This window comes from Silene latifolia, chromosome 10 (assembly GCF_048544455.1).
Source record: "Silene latifolia isolate original U9 population chromosome 10, ASM4854445v1, whole genome shotgun sequence".
In the NCBI taxonomy this organism is placed as follows: Eukaryota; Viridiplantae; Streptophyta; class Magnoliopsida; order Caryophyllales; family Caryophyllaceae; genus Silene; species Silene latifolia.
In genome coordinates this window covers 101,544,859-101,565,119 of record NC_133535.1, presented here as the reverse complement: position 1 = coordinate 101,565,119, position 20,261 = coordinate 101,544,859, and the positions used below count along the sequence as shown (strand labels likewise).

Genomic DNA, 20,261 nt, shown 5'->3' with positions numbered 1-20,261 from the left:
CAGCCAAAAGACGGGCGTCTTGTAGGGAAGACGGGCGTCCTGAGGAAGACGGGCGGATTTGTCTCGGGACGCGCGGATTCCCGAACAGCTTCTTTGTTTGACCTCGGATTGTAAAACGGACGTCATTTTCTCATCCGGACTCCTATTGGAGTGATTCAAAAGCCTAGATCGCTTGATTTTTCGACGCCGTTCCATCTAACATATTTTCAGAGCCAAAGGAGCAACTCTTGGTTTGCGTTCCGAGCAATTTTCTTCATGAATGGCTTCCTTGCTTTTCCTCCTTGCTTTAAACCTTATGACCCTTCTATATATACTCTTTATTACTACATCATTGGTCATCATTCTTGCCTCCTCTTCATACTAGTCCATCTAATATCATCAATAAGCTTGCAAATATGCACGAAAGACGGGAATTTCCGCCTTATTATCTCCTTTTCTACAAAACATATGAAATGCGATAGAAAAGCAAATAGGAAGGTTTTGACGGATAAAATGGCCATGAAAAGCTATAATAGTATGCAAAATAGGCTCAATTAGAGGACTAAATGTGCGCAAATAATGTTCACATCAGGAAGATGACACGGTAGCGGCATTAGATAGCAAAATAGGATCTCCGCCACATAAAGTACTCGATCGAGTACTTATATCACTCGATCGACCATCCTCTTCTTCTGTTTCACTCGGTCGACCAGTTTTGTCACTCGATCGAGTGATTTCTGCAGCAAACTCATTCGATCGAGTAATAATATCACTCGATCGACCAACAGCAATTTGTGCACCACTCGATCGACCAGTAATTTCACTCGATCGAGTGATAGGATGAATTGATTCACTCGATCGAGTAGAAAAATCACTCGATCGAGTATCTTGATTACACTTGTTGCAAGTATTTCGGTCAAGAATTCATCTAGATCGTCCTCCTGGGTATCTTGACTATCAAAACCTCGTCTTCTTCATGAGTAAGGTCATTTTGAAAATTCATTGACCGATGGATCGCATATTGGAAGAAGCTTTGTTTGGTCTTTCGCGAGTGTTAACTGCGCGACTTGTTCTTTCAATTCCGATATGACCGTTTCAGATTGCCGTGATATACTCATCATAATAGATTTTAATTCGGCAATTTCTTCACTTGCAGAAGGAGAGACCGGCTCATGATCGGCGTAGAAGGGGTAGAGACATTCTTTATTTCTTCATACAGCTGAGAAAACGGAACTCCTTGCTTATAATTCCGATAAGCAAGGGCACGCTCTACACTGGCCATGCATTCAATAGGACCATGCCCTTCCTCGCCACATCTACCACATGGCTCTATATGCTCAGTAATCGTAGGAATCCTGGCAAATAGACTTACAAAGAACCGAACAATCTGCAAGACTAATCAAAACTTTGCAGAAATGAGATCAGCCTCAAGGAATAAATTCCTTGAGACAAGGGACAAACTTAATTAAAGCAACAAAATTACGCAACCTCCCCGGCAGCGGCGCCAAAATTTGACACATCTGTCGCGTACCTGTCAAAAATACCAACTGGCTCTAACTAATATAGCTAGGGAAGTCGGGTCGAATCCACAGAGAGGTAGGAAATTGTAGCTTAATCTAAATTCGTCAAGGTAACCAAATAAGGGGGTTTTTAAATGTGATATTCTAAACTAATAAGGATAAGGAAGAGGAAATTAAAAGGAAGGAATCAAGCAGATAAGGAGAAACAGCTAAGACAGACGGTTCACCATAATCATTTAGTCAAGTAATCTAGGCCTCAGGTCAATGCAAATATGGTCTAAGGGGTAGCGAACGTCACCTTACGGTCCTTAATTCACCCTAAAGCGTAAACAGCTTAACTTTCTCCCTCACTGCGATACCCTATTGTTCGCTACTAGTCTCGCCTTTTCCAACCTTTCGGTCCAGGGCAAGGGTCACTAAGAAATAAATGTCTAATTGCGTCGACTCAATTAGACGGATACAGTTAATTGTAGCATTTAACCAACAAAGACAATACCAGCATTAACCCAATAAATCGATTACTCTCTCTTCATAATTATGGATCCCCTATAGTCTTAGCATAAGGGAATTAGCTACTCATAACCAATGAATTAACGATAATAACAAATTGATAATTAAGACTTAACATGATGATAAAACTAAAAGGATTGGAATAGAGCAATTATGATAACAATAAAGGGAAGAAGGAATTAAAGCAATGATCAAGAATTAAGAGATTAAAATAGAATGATAATACCAATCGTATCCCAAATCCGAGTAGCAAAGAGTAAAAGAAGGGCAAAATCCAAAGAACAGTAGCAAGAACTAGAGTAAAACGAACGTGGTCAGAAGAGAGGAGTAACGTAGTTCACTCTTTCAGTCTTATACTAAAAATCCATCCTAAAACCTAATCTATGGACTAATTACAAAAGCCCATAAAATAATTAGGCGGAAATTAACTAAGGAAGGAAAAACCACTCGATCGAGTAGAAATAAACTACTCGATCGAGCAGTTATGCGTCAATCCCCTCGATCGAGTAAAAATAAATTACTCGATCGAGTATATCTTGCTTGTCTCCTCTTGTGTGTACTCGAAAGTGGTCGATCGAGTAACTTAGGCAAATAAAAGCATTCGATCGAGCAATAAATCACTCGATCGAGCTGTTTAAGCTCGTTAGACCTTGAATTACTTCCCGAACCCATCTCACGCGTCTTCCAAGTGTTAGATTTCCAAGCTTCGGCTCCTTATTCTCCATGAATGCATACAATTGGGACAAATTAGGCTCGATTTAGCTCCTCTTCGGTTAATTCCTTCAAATTACATAAAATGAACCAAAGTAGAATATTCGGGGGTATTTGTAGCCAGATGCTACATAAAAAGTACAGAAATGCGTGTAAAAATGAGGTAGAAACCTTATATAAAAGACACGCATCAGTTGGGATGATAAATGACCCGGCTGTCTCGAAGCTTGATTGGTGGCTAGTTGAGCTATTTGTGACTCAAGTGACTTTATAGATGCATCTTTTTGTTGGTCACTTTTCTGCAATAGAATTGTTAATGACTAAATCATCGACTTTAACTCAGCCACATCACTTATACCACTGGAGGAAGCACCTTGTTGCGGCGGTGGGAAAGCTGGAGGCTTTTGATAGCCTTGTTGAGCTTTATGAGGTGGCACGTATGGTTGTTGCAGCTGTGGTGGGGGTGTAGGATTTAATACATTCTAACTCATCCATCTCAAGTTAGGATGGAATCCACTCTGATTGCTGTAATAGGAGCCCCTTTGCCTATATTGCTGAAAGGCAAAAACCTGCTCCTTCTCAGCTAGACAGTCTACAGCAGTGTGACCATCATTACTACCGCACCTCTCACATGAAACGGTTTCTTGTCTAGTCAACAAGTGAACCGTTTGTTGCTCTCCAACAGCCCGCAACTCTAATTTGTCAAACCTGACATTCATGGCTAGTGGAAGTAGGGTCGATCTCCACATGGAGGCTATTATATCTATCTGCTATCTAAGTCTGTCACGGTAACAAACGGGGGTTTTGAATTGATTTCTAAACTACTAAAAGGATTAAAAGAGAGAAAAGAGCAATGAAGACAATAAAAGGGAAATGGGTTGTGATCAAATAAAGAGAGGTATGTTAGGAAGTCGATTCACCGTGGCAATTAATCAACTCAGTCATAAATAGCTCAGACGATCTAATGTGAGAAGGGTATAGGAAAGGTCCTCTCGGTCCACTTTCTGCCCTAAGATACAACTAACTTAACTCTCATCCTCATTAGTGTAGTCTTACTGTTCGTAACAGGTCTATTCATTCCAATCTTTCGATCTAGGTTTAAATTTAACCAATTTAAATAGTTTAGAAGCGTGCACTCAACTAAACGATTATAATTATATTGTCATAAAACAGTTCTCATAATTCAACCATCTATCCTATTCATAACATCGTTAACTCACTACCATAGCTCCCCTAATCCTAACATAAAGGAATTTAGCTACTCATAATATTGGTGAAATTAACAACAATGATATATGAATAAGCAAGAGACATAATATAAGAGAAATAAAGATGAATCATAAACTAATAATAACAATAATTAAACATAAATTAAAGACAAAGATTAAGAGAAAGCAAAGAGGAATCAAATTAAGAGTAAAGAGTGAAGAAGGATTACAAGCTTGAGATCCGGAAATTAAGAGCAAAAGTAGAATGGAAGGAGAAGAAAATTTCAGCAGTAATTAAGAGTCTAAAACCGAATGATTAAGAGTAATCTTCAATAATGGAGAGCGCTTAAAACCTAATTACGTCTTCCCTTATATAGGGAAGATATTTATTTAATAAACTAAAGTACTAATTAAGATAATCACGGAATAAAATCCTGAGTAAATCAGCAAACCTCTCGATCGAGGCATTTCATTCCACTCGATCGAGCAGGTCTTCAGCCAATCCTCTCGATCGAACAAGTAGGGCTTTTGATCGAGCGAATTCCAAAAGCTTCATTTCGATCGAGTACAGCAGGGACTCGATCGAGCTTCCTTGACCACCAAAACCTCTCGATCGAACAGAGAACCATTCGATCGAGGACTTAGCCACTAAACCAGTTTGACACTTCGTTTGGTTAGCTTCCAAATACTTCCTTCACGCTTCCCGAGCCATAGCACTTCCGCTCTAAATCCTCCATCTCCATAAATGTATGCTAAGAGGACTGAATAAGGTACGATTCACTACTTTCATGTCCCTTCCTGCAAATGAGGCAAAACAAACCAAAGTAGCCTACTCGGGGCATTTTGCAATACAAAACTATAAAAACGACATGGAAATGCGTACAATAAGAGGCCAAAAAGACTATATAAATTGCACGTATCAACCACAACCGATGACGGCATCGCAACACCGCCACCAACAGCCGCACCGTAGCGCAAAAATATCCGCATCACAACACAAAGTACCGTGCCCGGATCACCACCCGGGGCACAACAGCTATATCGATAGTCATCGCAACTTACACAATTCCCATAAACACTGACTCAGTATAACTTTCCGGACAAGAAAACTACTCAAAACTGCTTTACTAGATCACAACGCAACATATTACACGGAATAAACAGATAAGAACCTCATGAATATCATCCATACCTTTTCACGGAATAAACATATATCATGAATACACATACAAGTATAACTAGCAATGCCAAATCACTGAAATTATTACTTTTTGAATATCCTTCCATTAGGTTACCGTACCCAACATATATTACAGAACATTCAGATAACAACTTTATAACTATCACACCATATTCGTGTGGTCAGAACCTCACACAAATTTTATACACATCATAGACCCGTAATCAAATCCAACTAGTCAATCCTGAACACGTAAGTCACCACTTGATAAAGGTTATCTTTCGCCCGAGCTTAACTCGCATGCCCTTCATAACACATTCTCCCATCCGCATAACAATCACCTCATGACAAATGTTACCATTCCATTAATACTCAACTACTAGCAACCACCTCCTATAACCACATCTAATACTTCCTTACAACCATACATATCAATCTGGTCTCTACAAAATCAACCTCTTTAGATGGCTATCTTTCCTGCTTATCATCACCCTTAACCACTAGTGACAACATCTCAACACTACCATCGTTCGTATATCAAACCACTTACACTCATCTCTAAATATCACGGTTTCTTTCCCATCTTCGGTTAGCATCCCAAATGACGAACATCAAACCCATCAACAAAATTTACCAGAACATTCATCCCAATTCTGTCTTTAATTGTATCGCCACCTAACTCACCACCAAAATGTCATATCGTGCAAATACTCTACCAACTTTTACTCCCCTTAATTCCTCGAAACCATGGCTAACATGTTGTCCTGAAACGCCTATATAACCATTAACTCACATCCTCTCATTATGATATCACACATTTCCATGATTCCTTACTTTCATGTTCCTTAACTCTGTTCGACGTTTCCTCAGCTTACTTTCATCTTTCTCTTCCCTTTACACTCAACAATACCAATTGTTAGTTCATCTCCTTACTCCTTGTACCTAACTCTCTAGTAATCCGGTTACCTTTTCGTTGCTCCAAAACTCAAATTTCATTACTTCATATCGATACCTTCTCACTCTTTCTTACCATGGGTCCTCTCTAATCATTCTACTCACTCACACTACCACTAATTAATTCACAAAATCAACGTTTACCGTTCAACTCACACTTCTCATTTTTTTTTGCCTCTAGAAATCAAAACTCATTTTATACCGTTAATTGTGCAAGGAAATTACACACTAGACTCACCTCTTGATAATCCAAATTCCCAAACTAAATCTCGATCTACAAATCCACATCACTGTATAACTCAATCTAAGCTCTTTATACACCATACTTTTCCATCTATCTACAACGACCTTTCCATTACATTTATTCTTAACCAACCCGGTTATAACTATCTCCCTTCATAATCCTTAAACATCTCAAGATACCACCTTTCGCATCCCTCATTTCAAACTTTTCATTCTCACGTGCCATAAACTTACATTACCCCCTTACCCATATTAAATTACTTTTACATTACTCAACACGCGGCTATATCACTTCCCACATCTTACAAAACATGCTCCCTACCTCGATAAGCTCATCAATCTCCCTTTCCTTTTTCCACTATCCATCACAACAACATATAACTCATGTCCTCCCCACCGAACTCATATCCATCCCAAGTTGTTACTCATTACATCATAAGATCTTGTAACTTACGCATCAGAACCAACACATACGTAAAACAATGCATAAATAAGCAAAAGAACGGCTTTGAATTAAACATGATACGCGACGAGGTAAAAAGATAAGCATATGACCTAAAACAGGAGTCACTAGATCGAGTATAGCCTACTCGATCGAGTAAGTGAAGGTCAGAAGCACGTACAAAAAATTACCAGGGCTACTCAATCGAGTAAGGGGTACTCGATCGAGTAACAAGAGGTGCACTCGATCGAGTAAGTAGCCTACGCATTTCTCAACACTATCCAATTTTCGTAAAACGGTCATATCTCACTCGTTTCTTGGTCATTTTGGGCGTGTGACCTATCGTTAGAATCGTAAAAGAACAAGCTATCACCTCCAAGTAGAATCACATCAAAATCGTATATGCATCTCAAGTTATAACAGTTTAAAGACAACTTCGCTGTAATCGGACAACATAACTATTTGATTTTTACTTCCAAACAACTTAAATAACAACAAAGTAAACAAAAAAACGTCAATGCTGATAAAACCAGTACCCCTAACCACATGTTACTATCTTCAAAAGCCAAGCAATAACATCCATCATGCACATATATTATTTAACTTCTCAATCATGTATTACCCACATCCTTTGATTCTATAATTTATCTCAACAAAGTATATAAATATATATCAAACACAAACATTTTATTCACTTGTTACTCTAATGCCACATTGTAAACCAACTATCATGCGACATGCTTATTCAGAAGACTTTATCATATATCCACTTCATCTTCTTTCACCACATTCCCCATTCCACCACAATCATTTTCCAACTTTTCCATACAACACATTATCCAACATACGGAATATGACATTAGCAAACACATAACGATCCCATGACACCCCATAGTGACCGGTTCAAAGTTGTAGGGCGAGATCACGACTTTAGAATGTCTCCCAAGCCATTGCATTAGCTCCTAACAACTCCTACCTGGGTTCATTTTATTTTGAGTCCCTAGATTCATTGGGTTCATTAGTTACAGGTTCCAAAATTGTCGCTCTGATACCACTTTGTAACACCCTCATACACAAAGTGCCTTACCAGGACCACCTAATGCATGGGAATGCTACCATCTCGGTCACCCGAGGCAATATATATCAAATAGACCATAAAGAAACATACTTAAATACGTGAAATAGTTTAAGTGATTACCATTCCGAAACCAAACTGTAAAAGCAATACAAATGTTCTCAAAAACCAAACAACTGAAAAATAAACTAAGTTCATAACACATCAGAAGACTCTAAGACATGTGATGACGCCATCCCAGCTATCCCTCACGCAAGCCATCTCATACCTGCTCAATAACCGCTCACCATACCCGAATGGATCACCACAGTTTTCAAAACATTTAAACGGGGTCAGTTACTGATTACACAAAACACAATATATAAGATACAACACACACATTACTCAAACTCCGTCACAACTTCACACACCTGACTACACACTAAAGTGTGTAGTCCTGCCCGAAAACCCATCGCAACAGATATTCTTCGCCGCCAGTGGGAGACCGCAGCCGTACCCACCTAAGCCCCGCTCATCTCATCCGAGCAATAACCCATGTTTATTAATGTGCACATCCCCTCTATGGCGGGTTCCACAGAGGGCGAATCAAGGGCGTGAAGCCACTCCCGCAATTGACTCCATTCAATCGAGGACGCACCTCGGGAACCACAGACGGTTATACAAACAATTATGCAACAACAACTCCAACACCAAACCAACATGTTATAGATCAAAAATAAACATAATCACCATCACAATTATGTAACCAATAACCGAGTAGGGAAACCCTACCTGGAATAAGCAATCACAAGATCGTCACAAAGCAGCTAATGAATATTGCTCCTCTACGAAACCTCCTCCTATAATCACATAATCATACCATTACCATCTAATACAACATTATAATCCCAAAACCCCCAATCTACCCAATTAGGGTTTTAAACAAAATTAACGAAACAGTATAAAAATCATACAAGGAACTTACCCACGACACGACGAACTCAACGGCGTAAAAAACACGACGATCCGACAACCTAAGTCTTTGGGATTTGATAGCAACGCAACAAATAAAAGCAACGTAACTTGTTTTCTCTCTTGAAAGGTTTTTAGAAAAGATAAAAGTGATTAAGAAAGTGACGGAAGGCTTTAAATATGAATCACGCGTTACTAACAAAACCCGGCAAAAACAACCCGCAAAAGTAACTTACTCGATCGAGTAAGTAACTTACTCGATCGAGTGACCCTTACTCGATCGAGTGCCACACTTACTCAATCGAGTACCCATCAGCAGAACACTGTTTCGTAAACCAAAATCTCTTACTCGGCAGAGTAAGCCCCATTCGATAGAGTACCCAAAAGCATAGAAAACCGTACTATTACATCTCCTCCGAAAAAACATCTGGAAACCCTCCCACTACTAGTATCTGATCAGCTGTCGAACTCACCTTACTATGGTCACTCATATGGCATAGAATCAAAAGACACCCCTTCCTCAGTTAAGACTTGAATGTCACATCTGCAATCACTTTGACTTTGGGTTTGACAACAACCCCACGATAAGACACACTAACTCCCTTAGGACCTTTCAAAGAGATTCTCTTTTGGTGACAATCTATTCTAGCCTTGTACTTACCCAGCCAATCCATACCAACTATCATCTCAAAACCATCCATAGGAAACTCTAACAAATCCACTGGAAGGTCAACCTGCCCAACTATCATAGACACACCCCTATACAACCTCCCACAAGATACAGACTTACCCGAGGGTATAAAAACCTCATCTTTTACAGACTCCAACTCTCTCAAACCCAAAAGCATAGCATGACTCGATGATACAAAAGAGTGTGACGCCCCCGAATCAAACAAAATAAAGGTAAAAACACCATTAACAAGAAAAGTACCCGTGATTACGTGAGCATCATCCTCAGCAGCCTTCTTGTCCATCATGAATTACTTGCCACTAGTCTTTTGTCCACCTCCCTGGACAGTACTAGCACTAGTAGATGGCTTGGCAGCCGACCCCTGGTTGTTGTTAGCTGCCTGTTTCTGATAAGAGTTACCGCCATTGCGGTTAGATCCCCCGTTGTTGTTACTCTGACCACCCTGATTATTCCATGACCCAACCGGCCTATTGCTAGCATAACTCTGAGACGGACCCTGAGAGAAACTCCTCTGTGATGACCTTTGAGAACCCCTTCCCACAACACTATTACACTCATGTCTCTTGTGGCCCATACCACCGCAGTTGTAACAAGATATACCCCAGCTGCTACTACCACCACCACGGCCGCGCCCATAGAAAGCTCCACCACTAAAACCTAATCCCGATGAGTAAGTCCTCGCTTGGTTATAGCTGCCCCTCTTGTAACCGGACTGACCACCAACTTCACTCTCCGCCTTCCTCTTCTCGGGACCTCTCTCGCTGTTCTCCTTGGCCATTTTGACCAATCTCTCAGCTCTCCCTGCCCTCTCATACACTTCCTTAACATCTGTAAGGACCCCAACCGGTAGCTTCTCCATAATCTTATAGGTCAAGCCCTTCTCAAATCTCAGCGCTAAGTTCTCCTAACTCAGCCCTATATCCTCTGTGTACCTAGACTTCTCATTAAACTTATGATAGTACTCAGCCACAGTCATATCCGGAGTCATTTTAAAATCATCAAACTCCTCCCTCAGCTTACTACGAACATGCTCAGGCACAAACTCTCGGCACATAGCTCTCTTAAACTCCCTTCGCGGTATAGCTGACTTCCCTTGCCTCACATACAAGTCCAGAGCACTCTCTCTTACCTTATCCCACCATTCTCTTGCAGCATCCCTCAAGTAGAATGCAGCTTGTTCCACTTTAAAGTCCTTAGGGTACTGAACCACATTCAGAATATTCTCCATCTCCCTATGCTAATTGTCGAGCAAAATTGGCGCTCCGGTACCCATGTATTCCTTTGGGTTGAAACGGGCTATGGTAGTACTCATCTTAGCGAAGTCTACCCCAACCTCTTTGTCCTTCTCAAACTTCTTCAAGGCCTCAATAAGCGCCTCTTGATGCTCAAGCATCTTGGCAACTTCATCTATACTCATCATCTCAGCCTTAGCATACAAAGTGGATCTCTTTGGCGGCATCTTTGAACTATATAAGAGAAGAGGCAAACATAAACACACATCCCACAACTTAAACACGTATATAACCTGTGCAGACCACACTCGACCGAGCTCTCAACCCACTCGATCGAGTTAAAATCACTTGATCGAGTTGCCCACTTACTCGATCGAGTACCTCAACTCCAGAACCTGACCAGAAAGCATCACATAACCCACTCAATCGAGCCCCAAAACGGCAGCGACTGCCCAAAATGTCATATACCCCACTCAAACGAGTCCAGTCTACTCGATCGAGCCCCACCTACTCGATCGAGTATCCCCCACTCGATCGAGTCATGCTGACTCGTTAGCTACCCGCATGCTCAACTCAACTAATTTACACAACAACTATATATATATATATATATATATATATATATATATATATATATATATATATATATATATATATATATATATATATATATATATATATATATAGAAATAGGATCATATGAGTTGGGTTTTTTGGTAAGTTACCCCTCTAAATTTGAACCACTAATGTAATCTAAGATGGATGGCTGAGATTAGATCTTACCCAACCTACAAATACCCACTTTTCCCTCAATCCCCCCCATTATTAGAAAAAAATCATTCTCTCTCCTCCTTCAACCTCTAAAAAACCAAAAAAAAAAAAAGAATCGATAAAAGTTATGAAATTCAATCTTCATCAATTTCGTTCAAGTTGCAGCTACAATCTCAGTCTTCATCATACTCGTTCAAATTCGTCATCAATTAAGAAGATTTCGTCGTCACTTTCGCCTTATCTTCGTATTTCTCTTCAATTTCACAATAGGTAAGTACTAATTTTGTTTTTCCAGATCTGATTTGTGCGTTTCCATTATCGTTCTTATCTAATGTTCGTTTCATTTTCGTTGATTCATTGTATATCTGCTTGTTCTTATGTCTTTGTTGTTAAATTACTTGTTCTCTCATTGTTTTTGCCAATAATTTATAAGGTTTTGAGTTTGAGATGAGAATTCTAAATGATTTGTGCATTTTCATGTTGTTTGTAAGGTGTTTGAGTAGGTTTTTTTTTATTCAATTGTGTTTTTGTATCTTTGATAATATCTCGGATTCTCTGGTTAATCTGTTAATAGCAGTTATTGTATTACTTTAACCGAGTTATTGTATTATTCAAACTCAGTTATTGTATTTTGTATTTACTTCTTGTTTGCTATGTTTGAATATATTCTGTTAATAATAGTTATTGTATTGCTTTAACCGAATTATTGTATTATTCAAACTTAGTTATTGTATTGTTTTAACTTAGTTGTTTCAAATTAGAGTTGTTGTAAGATGGCGTATTCTTATATAATCTGTTTAGGTTGGTTATAATAATATTACACGTCAATTATTGTATTGTTTTAACTTAGTTTTTTCAATTTGGAGTTATTATTGTGGTCTCATATAATATGCTTATAGTCGGTTATAATAGTATACTTTACTTCTCTAAAATATCCAGTTATTTTATAGTTGTTTTACGGTTATTTCAATACTTAGAGGTGCTTATTGTATATCTGTTGCAAAGTTATTTATAACTTACCCCTTTATTGTTTTTATTTCTTTTAGTGAGCTTTTGTTGTCTGCTGGTTCAACCCTCATCAATCGGCAAGACATGATTCTCGTTGGGAAGAAATACTGGTGGAAGAAACGTGGAAACAACAGCAAGACACAGTTCTCGTTGGAAGAAATATTTTAGACGTTGTATTGTAGATAAATATATGTAATATTTGTGATGCTACTATTGTTAGATGTATTATTTGAAATGCATAGATGTAATTAAGATGATGCTTAGATATAATTTGTTGGAGATGTTTAAATGTAATGTGTTGGAAACAAAATAGTTATATAATGAAAGTAAGTGGTTTTTTTAACCTTGTTATATATATATTATTTTATTTTTCAGATTTTGCTATTGCATTAATCAATCTCAATTATTGATTGAATGAAATGACTAGTTATGCAATTAAACAAGATAAAACAAACAAGATAGAAATTTGAGCATATTTGAATTTCATCTCAATACAATAACGTGATTTACTCATTACAATAACTGACTTTCTACACTACAATAACTACAAATACCAAAGTTTTACATTACAATAATTGAGTTTCTACATTACAATAAATTAGTTTCTTCATTGGAATAACTACAAATACTAGAGTTTCTACATTACAATAAATACAAATAACAGAGTTTTACATTACAATAAACTCAGTTTTCTACATTACACTAACTATAAATACCAGAAAAGATTATTCTCAGTAAACAACTAAGTTAACTATAAGATAACTACATTTCTTCATTAAAATGACCAAGTCTAGACATCAATTTTTCCATTGAGTGTCAATTATCCGCATCTATCGTGATTCCACCTGTAAATCACTAAAAAAGAGACTATAACTTACTATAACACTCATGAAGCAACTACAAAATACAATACATGAATTTTGATAATACAATAACTGAGTTAAAGTAATACAATAATCGAGATATAATGTTACGACAACTAACGAGTGAACATGAAATTTGAACATATTTGAGTTTCATCTCGATACAATAACACAATTTATTCATTACAATAACCGAGTTTTTACATTACAATAACTACAAATACCAGAATTTAACATGACAATAAATGAGTTTCTACATTACAAAATCTGGGTTATTCAATTAAACAAGATGAAAACTAACAAAAAATGATAAAGTAAATGCATCAATTTTTCCATTGAACGTCAATTATTCGCGTCTATCTTGATTCAACCTGCAAATCACCAAAAGGCTAACTATAACTTAATAGATACAATAACTGAGTTTTAATAATACAATAACTGAGTTTATACATTAGAATAACTATCAATACCAGAGAACATTATTCTCAGTAAACAACTGAGTTAACTATAAAATAACTACGTTTCTTCATTACAATAACCGAGTTTCTACATTAAAATAACTATACATACCAGAGAACCTTATTCTCAGTAAACAAGATATTTTATTACAGTAACGTAATTATTCTATCATACAACATCAGTTATTCTATTACACGACTTCAATTATTCTATTAAGCATCAATTGTTCGTGTTCAACGTCATTCCACCTACAAATCACCAAAAAAATATACAATTAATCGAAATACTAATGTCATTAATCACGAAAAAAACACATAAATCATAAGAATTTGTTATTTGATTCAAATGATGCAGTTATTCGAGTATTAATTATGCAATTGTAAGAAATATACATACCTTCATTTTGATTTAAAGAGTTAGAGTTTTCGCAAATATGATTAATAATTGAAGAAAAAAAATCATAGTTTCAATTGAATTAATCAAAATTGTGAATGAATTTCGTGTAGAATTATGGATTTGAGAAAAAAAATTGTGATGAATCGATGAATTTGTTGATCAATTTGAAGAGTTTGTGCGCTTTTTTTGATCGTAACACAGTACGACGTTGTTTTGATTAAAAAACGTTAGAGAGATAGGGGGAGAGATAGAGAGAGAAAGCAGGTTTGTGTGTTTGACGCCAATTATGTGATCAATTGGTTTTGTTAGTCAATTGTATATATACGTAGGGAAAACTCACAAAAAGTGGCAAAGTCACCGGATCTTCCCTATATATATATGTATATATATATATATATATATATGTATATATATATATATATATATATATATATATATATATATATATATATATATATATATTCAACGCAACATCCTATTCACATGTTCCTAATAAGCCACATTAGAAATCAACATCATGCAATTCCGTTATTCACATCAACATATAATCATGCAAACTACTCACCTTTTGCCACTACATCCTCCATTCTCCACATTCATTTATCCACCAATTCATACAACGCATCATTCAATACATATATGCAATATAACTTAAGTAAACACATAGCGATCCCATGACACCCCATAGTGACCGCTTCAAAGTTGTAGGCCAAGATCGCGGCTTTAGGACGTCTCCCAAGCCTTGCATTAGCTGCTAACAAATACTACCCGTGTTCATTTTATTTTGACTCCCTAGATTCATTGGGTGCATTAGTTAGAGGTTCCAAAATCGTCTCTCTGATACCACTTTGTAACACCCCCATACACCAAGGTGCCTTACCTGACCACCTAATGCATGGAAATGATACCATCTCAGTTACCCGAGGAAATGTATATCAAATAGACCATACAGAAACATACTTAATTAAGTAAATGAGTTTAAGTGATTACAATATCAAAATCCCAAAATGTAAAAGTAACACAAACGTTCCAAAAACCAATCAACTGTAAAACAAACTAAGTTAAAGACACAACGGAAGACTCTAAAGACATGTGACGACTCCATCCCAGCTATCCCTCGCGCAAGCCATCTCAACCTACTCAATAACTGCTCACCATCCCCGAACGGATCACCACAGTTTTCAAAACATTTAAAACAGGGTCAGTTACTGATTAAATAAAACAAAGTACACAATATACAAACAACAGACAACTCCCAACTCCATTATATCTCCACACACCTGACTACACACTAAAGTGTGTAGTCCTGCCAGAATACCCATCGCAACAGGTATTCCACGCCGCCAGTGGGGGACCGCAGTCATACCCACCAAATCCCCGCTCATCATTCCGAGCGATAACGCATGTTCCTTAATGTGCACATCCCCTCCTGTGGCGGGTTCCACAGAGGGCGAATCAAGGGCGTGAAGCCAATCCTGCAAGTGACTCCACCCAGCCGAGGACACGCCTCGCGAACCACGGACAAACACAACACAACCAATTATACAACAACAACACCAATTCAATCCAATACGTTAAAGATCAACAATAAACACAAAAACAACAATTGAGATAAAGAATGGGTTAGAGAGAGAAATAACGTCCTTCTTACTAGTTTTGCTTTAGGTTTTCATCTGCATCATGGCAAGGAAACAAAAATCAAAACAAAATCAATCAAAATCTCGAGCACAATTAAGACTTCGCTTTAGTAATAGCAAAGATTTACGTCTTGATTCAACAGCAGATCCATCAATGGCTAGCGACAAATCTAAAACAAGGATGGGACCAAGTTCAGGACAATTAAGGAAGACCAGATCGCTGGGGGACCTGATTAGTATTCCAGCAATTGATCTTGATAAAATTATTGAGACTGCTTGCACAAGTGTGGAGAATAGTGAACCAGAGGATGATGGCACTTGGACAACGGTTTCAGGTAATCGTACACAACCTTCTCATTCTGTTGTTAGTGAGGAACAAGTTCTTCAATTTACGGAGGCAGATGTTAAACCAGAACTGGATTATTAGGCCACGGCAATTATAGGGTATGTTTTGGATGGTAATCCACTGTGGGAAACCATAAAGGGGTATGTCACACGACTTTGGGGGAAATATAAATTTGATAAAATTTCTTTTTTCCCAAATAGAGTATTTCTTGTCCGATTTCCCACTATGGAGTGCCGGGACCTGGTCCTCAAACAAGGGACTCAACTTTTTGATAACAAACCCCTTATAGTCAAACCATGGACTGATAAGGCTAGAATGGTTAAAAAAGTGGTGATGGTGGTACTAATATGGAAGAGATTATGTGGATTAGCATTGAAATTCTAGAGTAAATCATGTCTGGAAAAACTTTCTGCGTGGGGAAATTTGTTAGAATAGATGGAGCCACTGATGAGAAAACCAGACTGGGATTTGCTCGAATTATGGTGGAAGTGAAAGTTGGCCAAAATTTCCCTAATTCACTGCATTTTAAAGATGAAAAAGGAATTGATCAGAGTGTCTGGGTGGAATATGAATGGAAACCTTTGGTTTGCACTTAATGCAAAGGGATTGGATATGACACTGGTGAATGTAGGAGAAAGGTGCCAGCACCTAAAGTGACTCAAATCTGGAGGCCAAAACCTCAGGCTCTTAAACCAGTGGTGGAAACAACACAGGTAGTTGTCACCTCTCCAAGAGTAGTGACACCCTCACAGCCTTTTGGTGGGATAACTTATTGTGAGGTGGCTAGCATTAGTACTCCTAGTATACTCACGCGTGTCATGACTCAAGAACATCACACTGGTAATTCGAGAAATCAGAATAATGGCAGGAATTTTGTTGAATTGGTTAACACTGAAGGGATAAATGAGAATCTCAGAAAAGGGCCTGTAAGTGGGAGTTCCATACCTAGCACTTAAGATCATGGATAGAATAGGTCTTTGGAATATGAGAGGAATAAATGGACCTGATAAACAAAAAGATGTGAGATGGTTTCTGCAACAAAATAAATTGGGTCTATGTGGTTTAGTTGAAACAAAAGTGATGAGTGATGCAGAAGCTAAGGTTCACTATAATTTAGGTACCATTTGGAATAAAGTTACTAATAATAATCATTATAATGGTGGAAGGGTATGGATTATTTGGATATCACATATTTTTGATGTAACAGTGATAGAATCTGATACACAACTTATTCATGTAGAAGTAATAGATATTGCTGCTGCTGAAAAATTTTGGTTCACTGTAGTATATGGGTTCAATGAGGAGGAAGACAGGGTGAGCTTATGGAACCATCTTATTGACATTAAAAAAAGGGTTACGAGGCCTTGGTGTATATGTGGGGATTTTAATTGTGTGTTAGATTATCATGAAAGGATTGGGAGACATGTGAATTGGAGAGAACTTATTGATTTTAGAAACTATGTTGATCAATGTGAAGTGGAAGATATCCAAGCTAAGGGTGCATTATTCACTTGGAATAACAAACAAGAGCCTCAAACTAGGATTTTCTCTAGGATTGACAGGTTTATGGTCAATATGGATTGGATGAACCTATACCATGAGAGTTATGCTCATTTTCTCCCTGAGGGACTCTTTGACCACACCCCCTGTGTGTGTTTTAGGAGACCTGACAATTTTAGGAAAAAACCTAGCTTTTAGTACTATAATATGTGGGGAATTGCTGCAAACTTTCTGGATATAGTAAAACAAACGTGGGTTAAACGAGTACACGGAACAAAAATGTATAAACTGGTAACTAAGCTGAGGTGGCTAAAGCAGACTCTTAAGGAGCTGAACAACACTATCTTCAAGGATGTGGAGAAAACTGTTGCAGCAGCACTACATCTCCTTGAGGATATTCAAATTAAAGTGCAAGGAAACCCTATTGAGTTAAACTGGCATCAGGAGGAAAGGAATGCTCATGAATATTTTACTATGTTAAGGAAAGCCAAATTGAGTTACCTTCATCAGAAAGCTAAAGTTGAATGGTTGAAGGAGGGGGATGAGAATACCAGGTTCTTTCATAGTCAAATTAAAGTAACGCAAGTACACAATAAGATTCTCCAAATTGCTGATATGCATGATATTACTCATATGGATCTTGAGAGCATTGAAAATGCATTCTTAGAATATTATAAAGATTTGTTGGGAACAAGTAAAACTACTAGTCCTGTTCACATTCCTACTGTGAAGAAGGGCAAACTTGTGGAAACAAGGCACTGGGAAGTGCTCATGAGACCAGTTACCAAAGAGGAAGTCAAGAAAATAATTTTTTCCATTCGTGCTTCTAAGGCTCCAGGTCCTGATGGCTTTTCTAGTCAGTTCTACAAGGATTCCTGGAACATAATTGGGGATGAAGTCTTTAAAGCAGTCCAAAATTTTATGTGTACTAGAAAATTGCTAAAGCAACTAAACACAACAAACATAACTTTGATACCCAAGGTAAAGAATCCTTTCTCTGTTCTTGAATTCAGGCCTATAGCATGTTGCAACATAGACTACAAATGTATATCTAAGGTCCTATGTGAAAGATTAGAGGCAATCCTACCTGATATAATTGGGTGTAATCAAGGAGCTTTCATAAAAGGAAGGAACATTGTGGAGAATGTGCTTATTTCTCAAGATTTGGTCAGGCTTTACAATAGGAAAACTGTATTTACTAGATGTATGTTCAAGATTGACTTAAGGAAAGCTTATGATACCGTTGAATGGGGGTTTGTGAACCAACTTTTAGAAGCTATGAAGTTTCCTAAGAAGTTCATAGAGTTGATTATGTGCTGCATCAAAACTCCTACCTATTCTCTATCAGTTAATGGCAACACTTTTGGATTCTTCAAAGGGGAAAGGGGACTTAGATAGGGGGACCCTTTGTCCCCTTTACTCTTCACTGTTTGTATGGACTATTTAACCCGAATCTTTCTGGTGGTGGCTCAACAAGAAAGTTTTCATTTCCATTCTCTCTGCAAACAGATCAAGCTAGATCACCTGCTTTTTGCAGATGATCTGCTATTGTTTTGTAAGGGAGATGTTGTGTCTATTATGTGGCTCTTAAGGGGATTCACCAATTTCTCTCAAGCTTCTGGGTTGTGCCTTAACAAATAAAAATCTGCTACATATTTTAATGGGGTTCAGGCTAGTCTTGTTACTGATGTGTTACAAGTGTCTGGGTTTTAGAAGGGAACATTACCCTTTAGATACCTAGGTGTCCCTATATCTGCCAAAAAATTTAGCAAGAATAAAGGGCAACAGTTGATTGATAGGATAGTTAAAAGAATAAGGAGTTGAGGGTCCAGACACTTATCTTATGCAGGCAGATTAACTCTAATCAAATCTGTCCTCATGACCTTACATTCTTATTGGGCTAGTATGTTCTTACTTCTAAATGGGATTATGAACAAAGTGGAAGCAATTTGTAGGAACTACCGTTGGGGTGGTAAAGATAACTTTGAGAAGATACCTAATGTAAACTCGGATAAAATTTGTGCACCTAAGCCAGAGGGTGGATTAGGATTATTTGACTGCAAGAAATGGAATAAGGCTCTACTGGGTAAATATTTATGGTGGCTAGCAGCTAAGAAAGATCACTTATGGGTTAGATGGATCAATCATGTTTATATGAAAGATCAACACTTGACTAACTACCAAATCCCTTCTGATTGTAGTTGGTCCTGGAAGACGATCTATTCTATCATGCAAGTGTTTAAACCAGGCTACCATGAGGATAAATGGGTAGGCAAGGATGAGGAGTATAAAGCTGCAGAGGGGTATAACTGGCTAAGGGATGTTGGACCTCCTGTCTCATGGTATCACATTACATGAAGCAGGACCAATATCCCTAGGCATTTATTCCTATATTGGATACGAATGCACAACAAATTGCTCACTAAGGACATGATGAAGAGGATGGGGTTCTGCCATGATACCAATTGCTACTTATGCGCCAATGCAGATTAAGACCGTGGTTATGTGTTCTATAATTGTCAGTACAGTAGTCTGTGTATGTCAGTTTTGCAGCAGAAGGTTGGAGTTAACTTTAATCCTAGGAA

At 37.8% G+C, this 20,261-nt stretch overlaps 1 protein-coding gene across 1 annotated transcript; it reads left to right on the top strand.

Annotated features, from left to right (window-relative positions):
* The first annotated feature begins 17,136 nt into the window (after positions 1–17,136).
* LOC141607972 (uncharacterized) lies at positions 17,137–17,874 on the top strand. The gene has a single exon (XM_074427321.1). It carries the CDS (start codon positions 17,137–17,139, stop codon positions 17,872–17,874), a length of 738 nt encoding a protein of 245 aa, XP_074283422.1.
* Positions 17,875–20,261: the final 2,387 nt, after the last annotated feature.

What these genes read in the sequence shown, in the direction of transcription:
- LOC141607972 (XM_074427321.1), top strand. Translation starts at nt 17,137, where the DNA reads ATGGATAGAATAGGTCTTTGGAATATGAGAGGAATAAATGGACCTGAT.